The sequence below is a fragment of the Parathielavia appendiculata genome (assembly GCF_033297405.1).
Source record: "Parathielavia appendiculata strain CBS 731.68 unplaced genomic scaffold N657scaffold_49, whole genome shotgun sequence".
Taxonomy (NCBI): domain Eukaryota; kingdom Fungi; phylum Ascomycota; class Sordariomycetes; order Sordariales; family Chaetomiaceae; genus Parathielavia; species Parathielavia appendiculata.
The window spans coordinates 41992-60412 of record NW_026944268.1 but is presented as its reverse complement, the minus strand read 5'-3'; the positions used below and the strand labels follow the sequence as shown (position 1 = coordinate 60412).

At 56.1% G+C, this 18421-nt stretch overlaps 9 protein-coding genes across 9 annotated transcripts; 6 read left to right on the top strand and 3 right to left on the bottom strand.

Annotated features, from left to right (window-relative positions):
* The first annotated feature begins 345 nt into the window (after positions 1-345).
* Positions 346-803, top strand: N657DRAFT_375710 (uncharacterized protein). The gene has a single exon (XM_062787080.1). The coding sequence runs from the start codon at positions 457-459 to the stop codon at positions 709-711; it is 255 nt and encodes an 84-aa protein (XP_062642127.1). The 5' UTR covers positions 346-456; the 3' UTR covers positions 712-803.
* Positions 804-896: 93 nt separating this feature from the next.
* On the bottom strand, positions 897-2996 carry N657DRAFT_638101 (uncharacterized protein; the record flags this gene model as incomplete). Its single annotated transcript, XM_062791561.1, has 4 exons — positions 897-1677; positions 1810-2463; positions 2761-2900; positions 2964-2996. 4 exons carry the CDS (start codon positions 2994-2996, stop codon positions 897-899), a joined length of 1608 nt encoding a protein of 535 aa, XP_062642126.1.
* N657DRAFT_606363 (NAD(P)-binding protein) lies at positions 2858-4312 on the top strand. The gene is made up of 2 exons (XM_062790214.1): positions 2858-3246; positions 3294-4312. The coding sequence occupies exons 1-2, from the start codon at positions 3180-3182 to the stop codon at positions 4190-4192; spliced, it is 966 nt and encodes a 321-aa protein (XP_062642125.1). The 5' UTR covers positions 2858-3179; the 3' UTR covers positions 4193-4312.
* Positions 4313-6797: 2485 nt separating this feature from the next.
* On the top strand, positions 6798-7222 carry N657DRAFT_651383 (uncharacterized protein; the record flags this gene model as incomplete). The annotated part of the gene is made up of 2 exons (XM_062794159.1): positions 6798-7067; positions 7133-7222. Coding segments are annotated over 2 exons (360 nt in total), but the record flags the coding sequence as incomplete, so codon positions are not given.
* Positions 7223-7726: 504 nt separating this feature from the next.
* On the bottom strand, positions 7727-9377 carry N657DRAFT_651381 (uncharacterized protein). The gene has a single exon (XM_062794158.1). The coding sequence runs from the start codon at positions 9159-9161 to the stop codon at positions 7785-7787; it is 1377 nt and encodes a 458-aa protein (XP_062642123.1). The 5' UTR covers positions 9162-9377; the 3' UTR covers positions 7727-7784.
* Positions 9378-9680: 303 nt separating this feature from the next.
* N657DRAFT_694480 (glycoside hydrolase family 32 protein) lies at positions 9681-12038 on the top strand. Its single transcript, XM_062797287.1, has one exon. It carries the CDS (start codon positions 9877-9879, stop codon positions 11923-11925), a length of 2049 nt encoding a protein of 682 aa, XP_062642122.1. The 5' UTR covers positions 9681-9876; the 3' UTR covers positions 11926-12038.
* Positions 12039-12579: 541 nt separating this feature from the next.
* N657DRAFT_651379 (uncharacterized protein) lies at positions 12580-13916 on the top strand. The gene is made up of 3 exons (XM_062794157.1): positions 12580-12934; positions 13001-13290; positions 13367-13916. The coding sequence occupies exons 1-3, from the start codon at positions 12767-12769 to the stop codon at positions 13902-13904; spliced, it is 996 nt and encodes a 331-aa protein (XP_062642121.1). The 5' UTR covers positions 12580-12766; the 3' UTR covers positions 13905-13916.
* A 413-nt stretch (positions 13917-14329) lies between these two features.
* N657DRAFT_628600 (general substrate transporter) lies at positions 14330-16661 on the bottom strand. Its single transcript, XM_062790852.1, has 4 exons — positions 16414-16661; positions 16262-16335; positions 15656-16186; positions 14330-15582 (listed from the first exon to the last, which is right to left on the bottom strand). Exons 1-4 carry the CDS (start codon positions 16428-16430, stop codon positions 14606-14608), a joined length of 1599 nt encoding a protein of 532 aa, XP_062642120.1. The 5' UTR covers positions 16431-16661; the 3' UTR covers positions 14330-14605.
* A 479-nt stretch (positions 16662-17140) lies between these two features.
* Positions 17141-18284, top strand: N657DRAFT_638095 (glycoside hydrolase family 32 protein; the record flags this gene model as incomplete). Its single annotated transcript, XM_062791560.1, has 3 exons — positions 17141-17276; positions 17354-18226; positions 18256-18284. 3 exons carry the CDS (start codon positions 17141-17143, stop codon positions 18282-18284), a joined length of 1038 nt encoding a protein of 345 aa, XP_062642119.1.
* Between the last annotated feature and the right edge of the window lie 137 nt (positions 18285-18421).

Here is an 18421-nt window from a genome sequence, read left to right as displayed (position 1 = left end):
ATGTAGTTAGCGTGCCAAGGCCCTTTAGGCTTCGTGCCTCCGGGCGAAATAAATTCCATCCATCCATCCATACAGCACCAAGATCACCACGTTCAGATATATAAGCATTCAGACGTATAAGTGATCAGACGCATAAATAAAGCACAACCTGAACCGGATTGGAGCTATGCATAAGCCGAGTTTAGAATTAGATACCGATATAATTACAAGTTGCTCTTGATCCACTCGACTCATCAAAGTCCTCAAATGCAATAGGCCAGGCGTTTCCTTTCTTCCAATAAGCTGAGAACCGTCATGTACGCCACCAAGATGTCCATGCTACGCAGTGCTGCTGAACGAATCTTCCCAGACCCGTGCACGACGGCGAACAGGGTCGCAGCGAGCGACCAGATGTCGGTGGCGTATCCCAAGGGGCCGACACAGAGGTAGTCGTCGGGGGCGCCGTACGCGGGGGGAATGCCTGTCGTTCTTTTCAAGGTGGCGGTTGCTGTGGTGACGGCTGTGGTGCCGGTGGACGGTGTGCCCCCCGGAAGTAGCAGACGCCAAATCGACAATCGCTATCGTGAGGAGGATGAAACGCTTGTGGTTGGGATGTTGGGACAGGTTGAGGCGGACGGGGACGACGAGGTATATTGGGACGATTGGTGGGAGGGTTTCGTCGAAGGTGTTGGCACCATGGTCATCGTGGCATTGCAAGACTGGCTGTTGTGAATGGGGCTGGGGTCAGTGTCGTCTTGGGCGTCGTCGTCGTCGTCGTCGTGAGGAACATCATGATAGTAGCATACGGGAAGGTATAAGACAGATCCGTTCTCGTCGTCTCGCCGTTCTCGAGATGCACTTGTTGACAGGGGGGAGCTGCGGGTCGCGTCCCAGCAGCTGGAGCATATTCTCCTCAGTTAGGTCATCGATGGTGTTGTCGGTCTGGCACGAGATGTTGGAGAGGCGAAAGTCTCCATTGCAGAGGCCTTTGCTGTTTTGGCATTGCTGCCGCCCATGCTGGCGACCCCGACCCGCCTAGACGTGCCATCGTCCTTGTCCTGCAACAGCAGGGCCTCGATGGAGAGGATCGAGAGCGCAGGCTTGGTTTTGGCCATGGCGTGCCTGACGGGGACCGCATACAAGGGCTGCGCATACACGCTCGCGTCAGCCGGCTCGTCCAGCACGGCCGAGGCGATCTGCTGTCCCTGGCCGTCGAAGAGGAGCGCGTCTGAGAGCGGGCACGAGAACGGACCGACGACTCGAGGCTCTCGCTCGATGCGCTGGATGGAGGACACCTGTTTCAGGGAGCCCGTGAGCGTGAGCGTGCCTTGCTTCACCCTGCCGTGGGCATCGCTCCCGGCCAGGACGATGTCCCACGCGGCACCGAGGATGTCGGTCACGGCAGTGGACTCCTCGCTCGCCAGGTAGATAGCCGCGTCCCGGGATATCCAGGACCACGACGGACCCGGTAGCGCAGCGCCGGTCCCGGCGTCGGGGGCAACCGTTTTCCACGGCAGAGCACGTGGGAGGTCACGCGCCCATAGGCCGGCGTGGTACGTGGTGTCGAAGCCGGGACCAAAGCCCTGGCTGATCACTTTGGCGATGCCCAATAGCGCGGGCAGCTTGTCTTCTTTGTTGGTCAGTCCGCGCCTGGTGAACTCGCCGAGGACCCTGTACCAGTCGTTGAGCAGTCTCGTACTACGGTCCTGTTGCGCAGGGTTGGAACCAAGCATGGGGAGGCCTCAGAGAGCGACCAGTCCGGGCGCGCTGGATTCCAGCTATTGGATCGGCTGTATGCGGGTGCTCTCGCTCCAGCGGGTTGAGCGGCACTCCCTGTGCAGTTGGTCTTTGCCGAAGAAGGCGATGCGCCGTGCGAGCAGCCGCTCTTGCGGAGTCCAGCCTCGCGCAGCCAACGGGCCGCCGTCGACTTCAATATGGAAGCTGTCGCGCAGTTCCTTCGCATCTTCTGGCGAGGGCTCGGCGACCGTGAAGTAGCTGGAAATGACTCCCGGGCCGCCCTGGAATGGAAACATCACGGTCCGGCGCCTCTGTCTTGGCTGCAGGAAGCCCTCGTCTGCCCACGCACTGTTGGCCGCGGCAACGGTGAGCGACGCCGGGGTGTATACCTCGGCCATCTTGGCCGATTCGACGGCCCAGTCGTCTTGGACGATGTGGAGCGAATTGATCCAGAGGTACTGGTAGCCCAGCGCGTGTGTGACCTCGACGGCGTGCCGGAAGTTTGTGCTCAGCTCGTTAAAGGGTACCTCCTGCAGACGGCGCTGCATGCTGTCGCCGCGCTCTGCTTTCGTGATGGAGGAGGCCGTTGAGCCCCAACAGTGGCTCAGAGCGATGTATCGGTCCTTGCGGCTCTGGCTCTCGACGAGGACGGGATGGCGGACAGGGTCGGCACAGCCCGCTATGACGCGCGTAGGTAGTTCTGGCGGTTCTTCGTTCTGGGTCACGTCGATTGCAGGCGCTGGGAGCCTGCAGGAAGCATGACCGTGTAAACATGTATCGAGCCAGCGCCAAGTGTGCCAAGGACCCAAGGTCAAGTTAAGGAAGAGGGGTTGAGACGTGCGACGCAGCGGCAAAGCACGCAGTCTTGGCTTGCAGCTCAGGAAGCCATGATGGATTCTTCGTGGCGGCGCTGGACGCGATGCTGTCGCTGAATGGCCGAAAACCGACCATCTGATCATATCCCGTGCATGCCTCAATTATCTACACGTCCTCCATCGCCGGCTGTGTACCTCGAAACAAATTAGATATAGAACAAGGGCTTACGGGGCAACTGTAATCTCGGTCCAGTCTGACCGGTTGTAAGTCTTAAGTCCGGCTGTAAAGTGTTTTCTAAGAAACACCCAAGGCGACTCAGCCACGGCGAACGTCGGCACCTTATCCGACAAATCCGGGTTTACAGTTGACTGGTAGTATTACGGTTAGGTTGCAGGCTTCCAATGCTGGGTTGGAATGATGATGGTGCTGACCGTGACGTGTGCTGAGTGGCTCATGATGTTCATTCTTGTTTTGGGCGTCTCGGCGGTGTCGCTACACCTCACTACGGCGGCGACGTCGATTGTCAATAAAGCATACAAATATTCGGTTTTGCCTGGCTTCTCCAGATCTCATACTACCACACTCAGCAGTTCCTCCTCGCATGTACACGCTCAGTCTACCTCAGCATACCTACCTTACCTCACATAATGAAGCTCTTCGCGTTCAGCTTTGTTTCGGCTCATCTTTTCGTCGGACTTGTCTCAGCTTCAAGCAGTAAGTCTCTTGCTGATCGGATACGCGCAGCGCGCTAACACGTACAGACCACTCTAGTTCCAACGTGCCGTCGCTGGTCGACCCGCGAACCAGATATCAGCATCGAGTTATACTCCCTGATCAAGGTTTCCCAGGCCTCCACCAAAACTGGAATCCACCCATCGACAGTGGCGAGAAATCCTACGTCGGCACTGGTCGTCTCAAAGGCCGCAAGGCACTGATCACAGGAGGAGACTCGGGCATCGGCCGAGCGGTCGCCATTGCCTACGCTCGCGAAGGCGCCGACGTCACCATTAACTACCTGCCGGAAGAGCAGCCCGACGCCGATGAGGTGAAGACCTTGGTCGAGGCCGAGGGTGTCCGCTATTTCGCCATGCCAGGCGATCTCCGTAATGAAACCTTCTGCACGAGCCTCGTTCACCAGGCCCGCGAGGCCATGGGCGGACTAGACATCCTCGTCAGCAACGCCGGATACTTTGTGCAGAATCTCAACATTTCAACCATCACGACCGAACAGATCCTGCAGACGTTTGAGGTCAACGTCTTCGCGTCCTTCTACCTGGTTCGCGCAGCGGCACCACTCCTCCCGCCCGGTTCATCCATCATCTTCACGTCCTCGGGCATGGCGCGTCGGCCTCACGGCGCTGCTGTCGACTATGCCGCGACAAAGGCTGCTCTCATCTCCATGGCACAGACCCTGGGCTTGCAGTTGGGCCCTCAAGGTATCCGAGTCAATGCCATCGCGCCGGGCCTCACCGCCACAAACTTTCTTACATCTCATGGCCTGACGACTGAGAATGCCGATACGATTGCGGCACAGCTGCCTTTGGGAAGGATTGCACAGCCCGCCGAGCTCGCGCCTATCTATGTCATGATTGCTGAGGGCAGCAGCTCGCAGTCCATTGCCAGCGCTTACGGGGTCAACGGAGGCAATCTCTCCTTTTAAGCACCTTTGTGCTGTGCAAGGAATGGGTGTAGCTGTTTCTTCATGGTCTTGAAGAATTAGGATGGATATATAGTGTGCGCAGAGGTTTATGGACAGCGGTATCACGAGCCAATCATTCACATATAAATTGCGACGTCCGTAGCGGTTGACGGTTGAGAACGTGTTCTGTATATCAAGTTTGACGGTTGACCGTTTCCCACTTGTGATGCTTGATCTAGCTCCTGAAAGACGAGAGCGTAGGGGGTTGTGCTGTGACCTGAGCTATGACGATTAATAGAGGACAGGTCCTACCCCTGACTTGAGAATGGTACAAGTGCTAAACTGTGTTCGTGTGTTTCTTCGCTTTCAAATTGAAATCTCGAGTCTGGCTCAAACCGGCGTCTGAGTCCGTCAGGAAGCCCATGGAAGCAGAAGGGAGGGGAGGTGAAGTCTGGGGGCTATTTAGACGTTGATGCTGCCTCTCTTTGGTCCTACGTGCACACGTCTTACCTGCCTCATCTATGACTGCGATATTTGTCAAGGATTGGACCCTTTTGACCGAATAGGAGCGTTCATAGGCAAAATCAACCTGCCTCAGACTGGCCGAACTGAAACAGACAACACACTGAGCGGCACATACAGACTAGTCCGTTCAATACCCCAAACTTCAGCCCGGTATTGTACTTTGGACGTTCCGGTAGAAACATTGGCGATAGCTGCCCTATTTGTACTTAGGGTTCTTCTTCTGCATCGATCGCATGACGGGGACCTTTACTTCCATTCCATTATTATTATTATGATTCTTACACCTCAAGGACAGTCGCCCCGCTCACTTAGTACAGTACATGAATAAGACCGTAACATGTGGTACTATGGTTATGTTGGAAGACCAACAGCCACGATTCCACGGTGATCACACAGATGATGGGAGCTTACAACAGTCATATTTGGGATGCTCGGAGCATCCCAGATGTTCTTTATTGAAGGTTGTTCTTCTCTCACGTCTCCAGCGAAGGGGGAATCGCCCTGACCTCGTTGCCCAGCGCCCTGGTTACCCCTCACGTTGTCTGACGCTCAGTTGGGCAGCCATGCATCCAACAGCAGGGCACTTGCAACTGAGCGTCAGAAGTTCCAGTGCCACGACTTTCCAACAAAAGGCCTCGGCAAACTCTTGGCCAAGACTCGAGATTCGGTGGACTTCTATCTGTTGGAACCTGCAGGGCGACGACCGCTGAGATATGCGCTGGAAGAAGCTATTCCCAGTCAAAGCAGTGGATTGAATCTTTTAAGGTGGTAAAAGTGATTTATTGACCATGCTGTTGATGGGCATGGGAGAGGACTAAGTACCGTAATGGGAAAATGCACCAGGCGGTTATGATACTTCGCATTCCAGGGATACAATCTGCCGTTGATGTGTCAACTAGCATTCCCACCGCAAATAGCATTCCCAGCACAACTACCGTCCAAGCGCTCCGCTCTCTGATTGGCTGGTATTTCTTTCGGTCATGCCCAATCCGGCTGGTCGATCAAACTGTGGCAATTGGCGCTACTGTAAGCCACTGTAAGCTACCTAAGCCACTGTTCGCGGACGATGACACAACTCACCATACCTTAACCCATGTGAACAACGCACAACTGCTGGACATGAAGACACAAAACGAGGAATTGAGTCTTTTCTTTTCCTTACTCTTCTTAGTAAGACATCATCTAACGCTAACGTTATTCTCAAACACACATTATATACTGCCACTGGCATCAATCGGATGATACAAGCAGAAACCCGGCGGAGGGTGACACACACCGGAGTCGGCTCGATCATCCATCAGGAGGACCACATCAGTCATTCCAGTTTCTCGGCCCGCTCTCCTCCGAGCCCGCCAGCCGATTTGAAGCAGGATACCACTGGCTGCAGTCTGCGCGGTAAGCTGGGCAGTATCTTGATCGGTCAGCTTGCTACATTGTTTTCAGATATCGATACAGTTCAGTAGCATCTTTGTCACGGGATCCCCGTTCCTGTTCTCATGGTCATGTTACATGCCTGTAGTCACTGTTCTCATGATTGTATCATAGGCATGTGCTCCAGCATATAGGTCTGGTTGCACGCCCGTTCCTGTCATCTAGCTCTTGCTCTCTTCGTAGGAATATTGATCTTGTATGTGCGAGCTGACCAGACCTTGGGTGGTGCCCGTCACAATCTTTAAGACCTCTCTCTACTGTGCCTGCGACTGTTGGAGAGGTGCGACGCTTAAGCTAGGAACCATCATCCACCCGTGCGCCACGTCCAAGCCGGGTTCTCTGCTGTTGCTCGACAGATTGAGACATGTGTTTGCTGGAACGCCCGCTACCCGCGCCTTTGCCCCGGGAGGCCGGAGTACTACTAGTCTAGCTGTGACCCCACGAGTATTGGTGCGAACTGTCTGCGTGTATAGGACATAGCCCGAGTATGCGGCTGCGAATTACCTTGAGGGTGCCCGCTTCTAACCGCACCCGTTGTGAATCGTGAAGGCCGCGGTGGGCCGGTTTGCGTGGTGTTTTCGCCGGGATTGGCCATATTCGCTGTCGTATTGGCAATTAAAAAAAAAAAAAAAGCTCAAATTGATGCGATCACCACCTGCCAGTTGCAGTGGTGCTGTTGGGGTTGATGGCGCGGTCGGTGGTTGTGGTAAGAGGTGGCCATACAAATAGTATCGGGTCAAAGACATCGCGAAGTGCATCGCATCGCGTCATGGTGATGTCGCATTTGATCAAAGCGGCGCCGTTTAGGGGTTTGTGCGGCTTCCAGTATGCGATAGGAAGGAAGGAACGGCCGTCCCACCCCAATCAGCGAGCCGTCTGCTCAGGTAGCCACAAACTCCCGTCTCTCGGAATTTTCCTGGCAACAACTGCCTACCGACGCGTTCTTCTACCCTATCATAAACCAAATTCCATTCAAGCGCCATCAGAAGTGCCGACAGCGTGAAGATGTCCGACCAACCGAAGGGTCTGAAGTCGCGACGCCTTCACAGTACGGCACGCAAGCAACATCTATCGGCGCAGAAGCCGGAGTCTTAGGCATCGGGTATTGAAACGACCCGGGCGGTGCTTTGGGGGGCGGTGTAGAGGGCGTTGAGATAGGAGAGCGTAGGGATAAGTTTTGGGAGGGTAGTGGGAGTGATGCAGGTATGGCGGAGGGCAGGAGGAGTTACAGGAGGAGTGGTCTAGGCTGAGCGACACGAGTAGGGAGTTATGGTTGGTGGGGATAACAAAGCGGCCGAACGATCATGTGGCGTCCAATACGCTGCGGGAGCTGGTGTAGAGGGATCTGGATATCGCGGATTTGGCTATGCCGGCGAATGTGCGGGTCGGCCACTTGAGTGTAGGCTGCTTGGGCTGCAGGTTGAAGGCGAGGATGCCGTAAACTACCAAGTACCTTAGGGAACGGAGATGTTTACACATCTAAAAACCGTGAACAGCAAGGGCAAAAGTACAGCGTCGCGGCTCAATAAAGGAAGATACCCAAGAGAATCCCAACATCGAGAAAACTTGTTCTCTATTCTTGTCCGCTACCTTATGCATTGAACTTGAAGCGACCACAACATCTCCAATGATTGGCACCTCCCTACTGCCCACCTATCTAAGCCTGCAGGCTATGTACGAAGCGTTTCCTAATGTCCTTCGCAATCTCGATATTTTTCTGCGCTCTCTTCCGGGACGCCTCGGCCCTTCTCTCCAGCCACTGGTTGCGGTCCCGCACAAAGGCATCGAGCCTCTCCTCTCTCTGCGTGATGAGCTGCTGCTGCAAGTCAGTCAAGGGCCTATCAGGGGCCGGGTCAGGAGGCGGCGCAACGGTGGGCCTGTTGGGAAGTCGCTGGTCGACAAAGAGGATATCCAGCTTGGGTCCCGGCAGCGTCTGGTACCAGTAGGCCATCGTGGACCAGTCGTCGCGGAGATGGTTGGCATGTCCGTGCTCCAGCTTGACTGTGATCTTCTTGTTGAAGCGCACCGGGTCGGCCAAGTGCCACCGGTACGAGACCTGGTAGCCGGGGACGTCCTCCTCGTGGATGATGGTGCCGCAGAAGGGGTAGGCGTTCTTCTGCATGCCCCAGCCTTGGCTGAAGTAGTCCTCGCCCCCGGTGCCGTGCATGCTGGGCGGCCAGGTGTCGTCGTCGATGAGAATTATGTCGTCGCCCTCGCCCCACCAAGTGCCCTGGTGATGCAGCACCGAGTGGTTGCAGCCGATGAAGTTGCCCGAACCAGTCGTCTCGAGGATGGTGTAGCCGTCACCGGTGAGGTTGGGGACCTGGGTCTCGAGACTGTTGGTCTGCATAGCATTCGGTGCCCAGCCGTTGGTGGGGTTCTCGCGCCGCCAGTGGGCGTGGAAGTAGAGGATTTCGTTCGGATCGAAGGGGGTGGGGCGCAGCTCATAGTCGATGTAGAAGTATTGGAAGTAGGCGTGTTCGCCCTGGTTCTCAATCTCGATCCTGGCACGCGTATTGAACGGCATGATCAGGTAGCAGTTGAAGGCAGCCGAGCCGCCAAACTTCTTTTCCTCGGACGGCTTCACCGAGACGGTGAAGGGAAGGGACTGGAAGTTGGCAGCCATGGAGTGGCCGAGACAGAAGAAGTCCCCAATCGGAGCGATGACGTTGGGGGTCTCGGAGTCGTCCCAGTACATGCGGATGAGTACCTTGCGGTAGTAGTCGGGATCGCTGTCTTCGTAGCTGAGACCCAAGGCGTTGTGGATCTCCATCATGGCGACGCCTGACTTGGAGTACGGAATCAGGCCCGGTCCGAGGATGCGTCGGCAAGTTTGCACAAACCACAGGTGAGTAATCATGCCCGGGCCCTCGAGATCTGCGAGGACTGCCGTCTCGCCGGGCTGCACGACGAAGGCATCCTCGTTGAGGCCGGACTGGTCCCAGCTGGAGATCCGAGCCGTGCGAGCCGTCGTGCGCTGGGCCACGGAGAACAGCAGATCTCCTCGGGAGAAGGACGGGACTGGAGTTGCCATTGTCGTGAAGCGGGTTAAGGCGGCTGACAGTGTGCAATGTAGGTATCGAAGGACAACAGCTGTTGATGAAGAGAAGAATACAGCATGTTGTTACGTCGAGATGTTGCCGAATTTATGCTCAGGAAAGCCAGGTACTCGTGAATCATGGAGACTTGATATCCTCTTCGCATCTCAGAACAAAGTAGCAGGCAACATGGAGCTTCGCGACAACAAACCCCGAAGGAAGCAGCGAAGCTGGTACCTAACTTAGCGTGAGTGATCTTTGAGGACCCACCGTCTTTTAGCACATGTAAGTTACCCACACTTGTCGCGTGACTCAGACTTTCGCGGAGTTGCAGCTAGCTCCGCGACGGTTCCACTTCCGCAAAAAAAGCCGGGACAGGCTAGTACAGGTGTATTTTGCGATCTAACCGTCGTGGAGATCTGTTTGGGAAACTTAGGAACGCAGACCGCGATGAACACCGATCACAATGCCCGAATGGCCTGCATGGTCCGCAGCGTCGGGCTCCTTGTTGACTTGGAAGCGAGATTGCTTCCTAGAGCGAAGTACACTGAGCGCCTCCGCGGGGAACGCGAATCGCTCTCCATGGGGAAGCACAAAATGGGCTCATTTCCCCTCCACAACCAGCCCAATGAGGTTGATCTACAGCCGAGTTTATGACGACAGTACCTTAACCAGCACGCACCCTCGTCTCTTCCGAAGAACGCAATTAGCATGGTGCCACACCGACTCCTCAAGCTTGCCCTAGCCTTGTCGGCAGCCTCCAAGGCGTTTGGCGGGCCGCTTCCAAAACAAGGCGACCTGGAAGACCACAGAGGCGACCAAGCCTACGAGCCTCGCAATGCTAACTTCGAGACTGGTAATCTTGAGGGCTGGCAAGTCGTCCAAGGAGATGCCTTTGGGAACCGCTCCGTTACCGACTCGACATCGTACTGGGGCGGGCCTTTCCACCAAGACCAGAAGTACTTCATCTGGGGCATCACTCAGGCCGGCGAATCGGCTGTCGGCGAGCTCAAGTCCAGCTCCTTTCGGGCGAGCTCTGTCCTGAGCTTCCTCGTTGGCGGCGGCTATGATCCGGACAACCTCTACGTCGGTCTCGTCAGGGACAGGGACAACCAATTGCTCCTGAAGCAGACGGGGACCAACGACGAGGCCCTGATCCGCATCACCTGGGACACCAGCAAATGGGCTGGCCAGATGGTCCACATCGTGGTCCATGACAGCAGCACAAGTGAATCCTGGGGTCATATCAACTTCGACGACCTCCGCGTCGGGCGCCGTGCCCTCGGCAACGGAGATGGCCTGACCTTCCAAGTTATCGGTCAAGCCAACCAACCGCCTTTTCGCAACTCACGCGCATGTTCGCTGTACGCCGCGGACCCGCTGCGCCCGCAGTATCACTACACGCCTTACCAAGGATGGATCAACGATCCGGCCGGCCTTTCCCAGTGGAGAGGACGCCACCATCTCTTCAGCCAGTTTCACCCCGACTCCCCCATGTGGGGCCCAATGTACTGGTCCCATGTTGTGAGCACGGATGCGGTCCATTGGCGTGAGCTTCCTGTCGCCCTCTCTCCGGCGAAGACAAGCATTCCCGGCGACGAGTCAGGCCGGTTCACCGGCAGCGCCATGGTCCACGGCGGAGAGCTTCATCTCGTCTTTACAGACTACGTTGATACGAGGGCCCATCCCGGCGCAGTCCAGGAAAGCGTCGCCGTTGCCAGCAGCAAAAGCGGCGACAAGTTCAAGCTGTCTCCAAGCAATCCCGCGATTCCCGGCCCGCCAGCGGGAGCCCCTGTCTTCTTCCGTGACCCCAAGGTGTTTCACGACCCGACAGACAACTCGTGGAAGATGGTTCTTGGTGCGACCAACGGTGCCTCGGGACAGGTCCAGCTGTATCGTGGCTCCGACCCGTTTTCTTGGTCCCACATTGGCGTCATGTATACTGGGGACGGGAGCACTGGGGCGGTCTGGGAATGCCCCAACTTCTTCCCCGTCGGCGACAAGTGGGTCCTCTTTTATGGTGGGAACGGGTTGGGGCTGTACGAGACGGGCACATACAACGGCTCGGTGTTCACGAGCGAGAAGCGCGGACTCGTCAACGCCGGCCCGGCAAGCTACGCCATGCAGTGGTACAAGGACGAGTCCGGACGCAACCTCGCCATCGACTGGATGGGCAACTGGCCGACCTCCAAGTGGCCAACCCGTGCCAACGGCTGGGCCGGACAGCATTCCGTTACCCGGGAGCTTTTCCTCAGGGAGGACGGAGGCCTGGGCAGCCGGCCCATTGCGGAGCTCGACAGTCTGGCGAGCGGCCCCACGACGAAGCTGGGCCCTCTTCAAGTCGGCGAACAAGCCCGCAGCATTGCCAGCACGAACACTGCAAGGGTGAAGCTCTCCGTCGACCTCGGCGCCACGAGCGCCTCTTCCTTCACGCTGGCCCTGTTCCAGTCCAAGGCGGAGTCCACCCTCCTCACCTACGAGATCGAAAGCCGAAAACTTACCTTGGACACCTCCAATGCTGGCTACGGCCAAGCGGGGCAATGGGACGCGGTCCTTGCCGAGCCTAAAGACAACAAGCTGACGCTGGATATTTTCCTCGACCGTGGAATCCTGGAGGTCTTTGTTGGAGATGGCACTGTCATGTCAGCAACGGTCTGGCCTCGATACAGAGAATCGACAGGCATCAGCGTGATTGGGAACAAGGGAACTTTGGCCTTTGGGGCCATCTCGGTCACGCCTCTGAGTTCGAGCTGGTGCTAGATAGGTACCTTTAGTACGGTAGTTGGAAAGGTCGACAAGATGCGGTTTGCCGCTAGCGTGGACTCCCACTCAGCCCAGTCACTCGACAGGCTTTCCCGTGGCACATCCTGGGCCCACATATTAGAGAATTAAAGGGAGTAGTCTGTCCTGCTGGGTTCTTTTCTTGTGACAATGGATGAGCAAGCGGGAAGTAGTCTGGGGCAGCAACTCCGAATCGAGGCAATTTGCAACCTGCCCACCCACTCTCCTCAAACACGCACAGGCGACAGCTTCTTCCGGTAGAACTCGCCTACTTGTTCACCCTTGGCCTGGAAGTCATACGACATGGTGGCGCATTGTTGCTCCTGAGTCCTGCCATGATCTTCGATCTGTGCTGTACGCCCGGCAGCCCTGTAAGCGCGGGTTTAGACCCTTCTCCGCATTCCCTCCATCCCGTCGGCTGCCAAGCTGCATGGCGTTATGGGGCAAAGTCTGGGGTTACCAGATTAGCGGCAAGCTACAAGCTTTTACACGTGTAGTGTCGGGCACCCTTCCCGCTTCCGGGTTGGTGCTGTGATGGAGGTTCAATGTGGGGAAGCGTAAGCGGGGTCGAGCCTTATGCCCGGGACTTCCGGGAGGGTGTGCAGGAAGGGAGCGTGGGACAACGAAAAGGATGTTAGTCGACTGGCTCGCGCACCGTCGCAGCTTAGACTACTGCCTATGTTATTCAATTCCATTTCCTGAGTATATAGCCAAGCTGTCGCCCATTTCATTTGGTTCTCACTCACAGACTTCAACCACATCTTCGATTCCATGTAGTTGCCTCCACTTCAGCGACACTGTCATTACCCACACCGTCGAAATGGCCAACACAGCAGCCGCTGAGCATGGAAAGCCGTCGGACCCGGCAAAACTGACTCTCGAAGCATGGTCCCAGGGCTTCATGGTCGGTGCCCTGATCATCATGTGCGGAATCACTCTTGCGAATATGAGGCGAGGAGTCCTGCTCCACAAGCTCATCTTGATTGAGGTCAGTGACCCTCCGAATATCAACACATGCCTGACCGTCCACCTGCTGATAACAACACCCCCACAGCTTCTACTGGCGGTTCCTAATGCTTTCTTCATCTTTTTCGACCCTCCAGTATGGGGTTGGTTTCTCTCATCGACTGTCGTTCCGCTCATCACATCGTGGACTCTCCACAATGTCATTGCGTGGATGAAGAGCAAGCCCTTCTTGGGTCGCCGAGGAAATCTCATCTACATTGGCAGCGTCGTCGCCGTTCAGCCTTATTGGATTCTGGAGATTTACGCGAACTTCGCTTACTTCAATGGCCGCGAAACCCAGATTTTCAATAGAACAAGGCCATACGAGGCTGTTTTCCGGTAAGTGACGCTGTTTCATAGCCAGGGTAACCCATCACGCTCTCCAATCTGCTGACATCGCTCCGGCCACTATTAGCGATCCGTGGTGGATATTCACCATTATCAATCTCTTCTGGAACATTCGATTCCGCTATGACCTTGGCTTCATAGAGATCGTTCAGGTCTCTCCTCGGTTCGGCATCTTGCTTCTCTGCATGGGCCTCAGCATGGTCTTCATCATCGTGGACATTCTGGCTGTGACCCCGGTGATTCCCATAGGCGTCATCAACCCCTTCTGGAAATTCGCTTTCGTCTTCAAGTGTTTCACAGATAGTATCATCCTCGACGACTTCCGGGCGGCCTTGGACAAGCTCAGCCGACGTCGAATGGCTCAAATCCTCCCCTTTAGTATTTTAGGGGAAGACGCCGTGTCAGGGCCGGAACAGAGCTTCGTCGGTGGTTCCCCAAGAAAACGCAAGCGGCAAAGGAAACATGGCGGGAGCGTGGATGAGCAATCTATTACCAAGATGGACATGATTTCATCGGGGAAAGCATGTATAGAGCTATCCGAGGCCGGGGAGCTTTCTCCTCCATCTCCGGTCCGAGTTCATCACATAGCGTACAATTCACCTTGAAGGACATTTACCTAATTGCATCCAACAACTGAAGCAGCACTGCCCTCGCGATGCGTTGCGCTTCTGAACTTCCGGCGCGCTAAGCCGATGGTGGTTGCGATACCCGGTCCGGGACCTTGGCTTACATGCACGCAGTGGTTGTGTTGATGTGTCTGGTTTTCGGCCCCTTGATGTAGAAGCAGGGGAATGTGGAAATGCCTTATGGTTGGATGCCACAGAACTCGCCCTTGCAAGCACTATTCCGCCCTTTCCCTGCTGGGCGCCCACGAGGTTGCTTTCCGTACGTTTCTGTGTCTCGCTTCAAACTTCAAAGTCACCACGCTAAGGTGTATGAATTACCAAGTACGTTTACGCAGGAAGACACCAGGTCAGCAGCCGGCTCAACCAGATGGCCCAGGATCACACATCATCAGGAAGTAACTTTAGGCCGTTAGGTCTTGACGTTGCCAGCCTATGCTACTCTCAATGGTTGCGGCTCAAATATGTTGCACACTAACACCCGCTTCCTTGTCAACTGTGATGGGCTGAGCCCATGATGGCCTCGGCAACCCTCGGCCGTGATATCATGATAACGTCATCCTGAGGTCAGGCAGTGTCTGTGTGTTCCGGAGCATATAAGAGCTGCCCTCTCTTCCTGTCATCTAGTTCTCTCCTTTCTTCTTCTTTCTCCATTCGAGGCAAACTCGTAGAGTCGTCACCAGCTAGTTGCAATATACTCCTGGGACCGTTACATCAACAAGCTCTCCTCCGTTATATCGGTTGGTGCCCTCGGCCGCCACGCTCCTGAATAGCCTCGGGGGCACCTTCATGGCATACAGTTCGTCCAGCTTCTCGAAGGAAAGCCCCTTTGTCTCGGGGAACAGGTACCAGCCCCCGACGGCCGCCATCAGCCCTGTCCCCAAAAAGATAAAGCCAACCTTGCCGCCCAAGTTTCCGGCATCGGGGTTGATCATGTACGGGACCGTGAACTGCATGATCAGGCCCCAAGCGGCATTGGTGACGGTAATGAGACCCTGTGTCGTCGCCCGAAGTCTCATAGTCGCGATCTCGGACGCCAGTACAAAGCCGGTAGCGCCGATGGAGAGCTGGTAGATGAGGGCCCACATATACAGCAAGGCGACGATGCCCCAGCTAGACTTGGTCTTGTCCGGGACGCACCCCAAGATTCCAATGATCAGAACCATGAAGCAGAGCATGAATTGGGGACCGACGATCAGGAACCTGCGGCCGTAGATCTCCGTGAGGGGGAATGCCGACATGCTAGCGGCGAGCATGACGGCGTACAGAGCCATCGAGGCCGCAAAGTAGTTGCTGATGCCGATGAGTTCGAAAAAGTACGTCGCGTAGCCAATGACGAACGTGGCACCAATCATCTGCTGCGCGGACGCTGCGAAGATGGCGGTCAGGGTGCGCTTGCGGTTGGTCGGGTCGAAGCATTCGGCTTCCAGCTCCACGTTGACACCCAGGATCCTCCTGGGAGGTTTTGCTTCGACGTGGCCGTGCAGATCACTCGTGAGACGGATCTCCTCTTCTATGCGTGTCGCTTCAATCTCGTAGAATCCCTGCTCCTCGAAGCCGTAGATGCGGCGCAGGGCTTTTTTGGCCTCCTCTCGCCTGCCACGGCGGACGAGCCAGTATGGCGACTCGGGGAAGAAGGGCCATGCGGCGGTCAGGATCACTATAGTTATACCATGCAGCTTGGTCTCAGCAATGTTGAACACCGGGACAGCAGAGGGTACTTCCAGACTTACAGGGGAAGGTGTACATAGCGACGACGGGCAGCCACCACTGCCACTTGCCCGAGATGTGGCTGCTGCCCTGTGAGACAATGACGATGGCGAACTGGCCCAGGACGATGCTGGTGTTGAAGAAGCAGAGGAAGAAGCCGCGGAGCTCCGGACGACAGGTTTCGCCGATCCAGAGCGGAGAGATGGTAAACATCATGCCGATGGCGATACCGTTGACGCCCCTGCCGGCCAAGTGCGTCCTCCAATCTGTGGCAAGCTGTTGGAGGACGACGCCGGCGGCCGAAATGAGCGATGCGGTCAGGATGCCCCATTTTCGACCGAACTTCTCGAGCAGCGGGGCGAAAATGAAAGTGATGGCGATCTCCGTAGCCGGGGCGATCGAGTTCCAGGCCGAGAGGTAGTGCGCCGGGATCAGGTAGCTGCCGTCGCCCTGCAGCACTCCAAACGTTTCCTTGAATGCGGGCATGGCAGCGAGCTGTCCTCCGGCTACAATGTCGAAGCCCTGCATGACAACGCCAGACGAGATCAGGAGTGCTATGCGTTGTGACCACGCGTGTTAGATAGTACAGATACCGGTCAAATCATAGCCAGTTGATTGTTGTGACTTGCCCCAAAGCGCGAATCGCGACTGCGATCTCAGCATCTTCCACTTGTTGTCGGGATTGACAACCGAGTAGTCGATGCTGTATTAGTCAGTATCCAACACTTTTGCTTGTGTTGAGAACTTGAGTCAACCGAGGACCGTGAGGCACTCTACTTACCCGTGTATCAGGGCCATGATATTAACTTGTTGCCCAGACTCACAGCACGCGAATCAAGTGATGATGCGTTTCCGAGTTGCAGGAATATGAGACGCAAGTTGAGCGCGAATGGGTTCAATGTCATCGATGACCATGCTGCAAGGCGGATGGAACCGACCTAGCAAAAACTATGGGGGACACTCTTGTCTAAACATATACCTCTGATATGGGGAGGCTCCCTAGGTCTAACAACCGGATCGAGCTGAAAGAGCCTGGAGGACGCAGAGGGAATGTGGGACAAGGCTGACACCGCGGGCACCCGGAAATCTGCTTTCAAGCTATCCCGGGCGATCTTCGGAGTCCGCTTGTGGGGCCCCAGATGCCGCTAGGGGAAACTCCACAGCAAGCGGAGTGTTTGGTTCTGGACCCGGCGCGAGTACCAGTACCATGAAACGGGCGTCACGCGGGCAGTCCACTCACGAACTTCGCGGAGTACAACTTAACTCCGCGACACGGGCCAAGCTCCGTTTCGGTAAGTGGCGACGCCAAGCGGAATGGTACCTAACAACATGTAAACCTAAGCCAACATAAAGTCCCCAATGGCTACACAAGTCCAAAAAATATGTACAATCCGTACCTACCGCACGGACACTCTTGTTTTCCTTCCCCTGGGCAGTCAAGCGGCGGTTCACTTACAACTTCTGGCAGTTCCATTGGGCCAAGATCGGTATCTCTCTCTTTGTTCACCATGGCACTGACCCCGGCGTCAACGCAACAGCACCAGCAGCGACCCAGGATCCATTTCATTGCGGACAGCTGGATCAATGATCCATGCGCTCCTGGCTATGATCCACACACCAAAACATATCATCTCTTTTACCAATGTAAGTTTCCCGTTTTTCCAGAGGCGTTGCGTTGTTCTAGGGACGAAGACTTACACGATCCCGTTGCCGCTACGCAGGTAACCCTTTCGGTTGTGAATGGGGCAACATGTCATGGGGTCACATCGTGTCCCGAGACATGCTGCGCTGGACGCAAGCCGAAGTGTCCCTAGCCCTCGTCCCGGATCAGATATACGACGCGCAGGGGGTGTTTACCGGCTGCTGGATCCCTCCCATCGACGAGTCCGACACCACCTTGCGCGTCGCGTACTCATCGGTCAAACAGCTGCCCTTTCACTGGAGCACGCCGCCATATCCCCCGGACGCGGCTGGCTTGGCCATCGCACTCTCTCGTGACGGCGGCAAGACCTGGACGAAGTCCGCTCGAAACCCCATTTTGGCCAGCGAGCCGGCCGGCGTCAAAGTGACCGGTTTCCGCGACCCGTACGTGACGGAGCTGCCTCTAATCCCCTACGCCCAAGGCAAATCCTGCGAGAAAGTCCCCGTGCTCTACGGGCTCGTCTCGGGCGGTATCCAAGACTGCGGCCCCAACGTCTTTCTGTACGAGATTCGCCGCGACAATCCCGAAGAGCGGTGGAGATACCTTGGTCCCTTGGTTGACCTGCCAGCGAGATTCCAGCCGTCGAGAAAATGGAATGGTAACTACGGTGTCAACTGGGAGTGTGCCAACCTCGTGGCGCTGCGAGCAGATTCGGAGGTTCGACACTTCCTGATTCTGGGCGCCGAAGGTGACGTCGAGAAGGATCATGTGAAGTCTTATCAGCCCCCGAGCACAGCCCCTTCGCGGACGGTAAGGACTCAATTGTGGATGTTGGGCCGACTTATCACGACTCCAAGCGGCGACGGCGTCCGGTTTCAATACGAGCATGGGGGATACCTCGACCATGGGCCGTACTACGCTGCAAATTCGTTTACGGACCCTCAGTCTGATCGTACGATTGTGTACGGTTGGATTCCAGAGGAAGACCTAGCCTTGAGAGCCGTGGTTGAAAAGGGTTGGAACGGTTCTCTTGCCATTCCTCGTGAACTCTTCCTCCTCCGGATCCCAAGAGTTGTTGGGGCGCTGCGGAGCGCACTGCAAGACATTGCCCCCTTCGAGCTCAGCCTGGAGCCGGATGGTACCACGA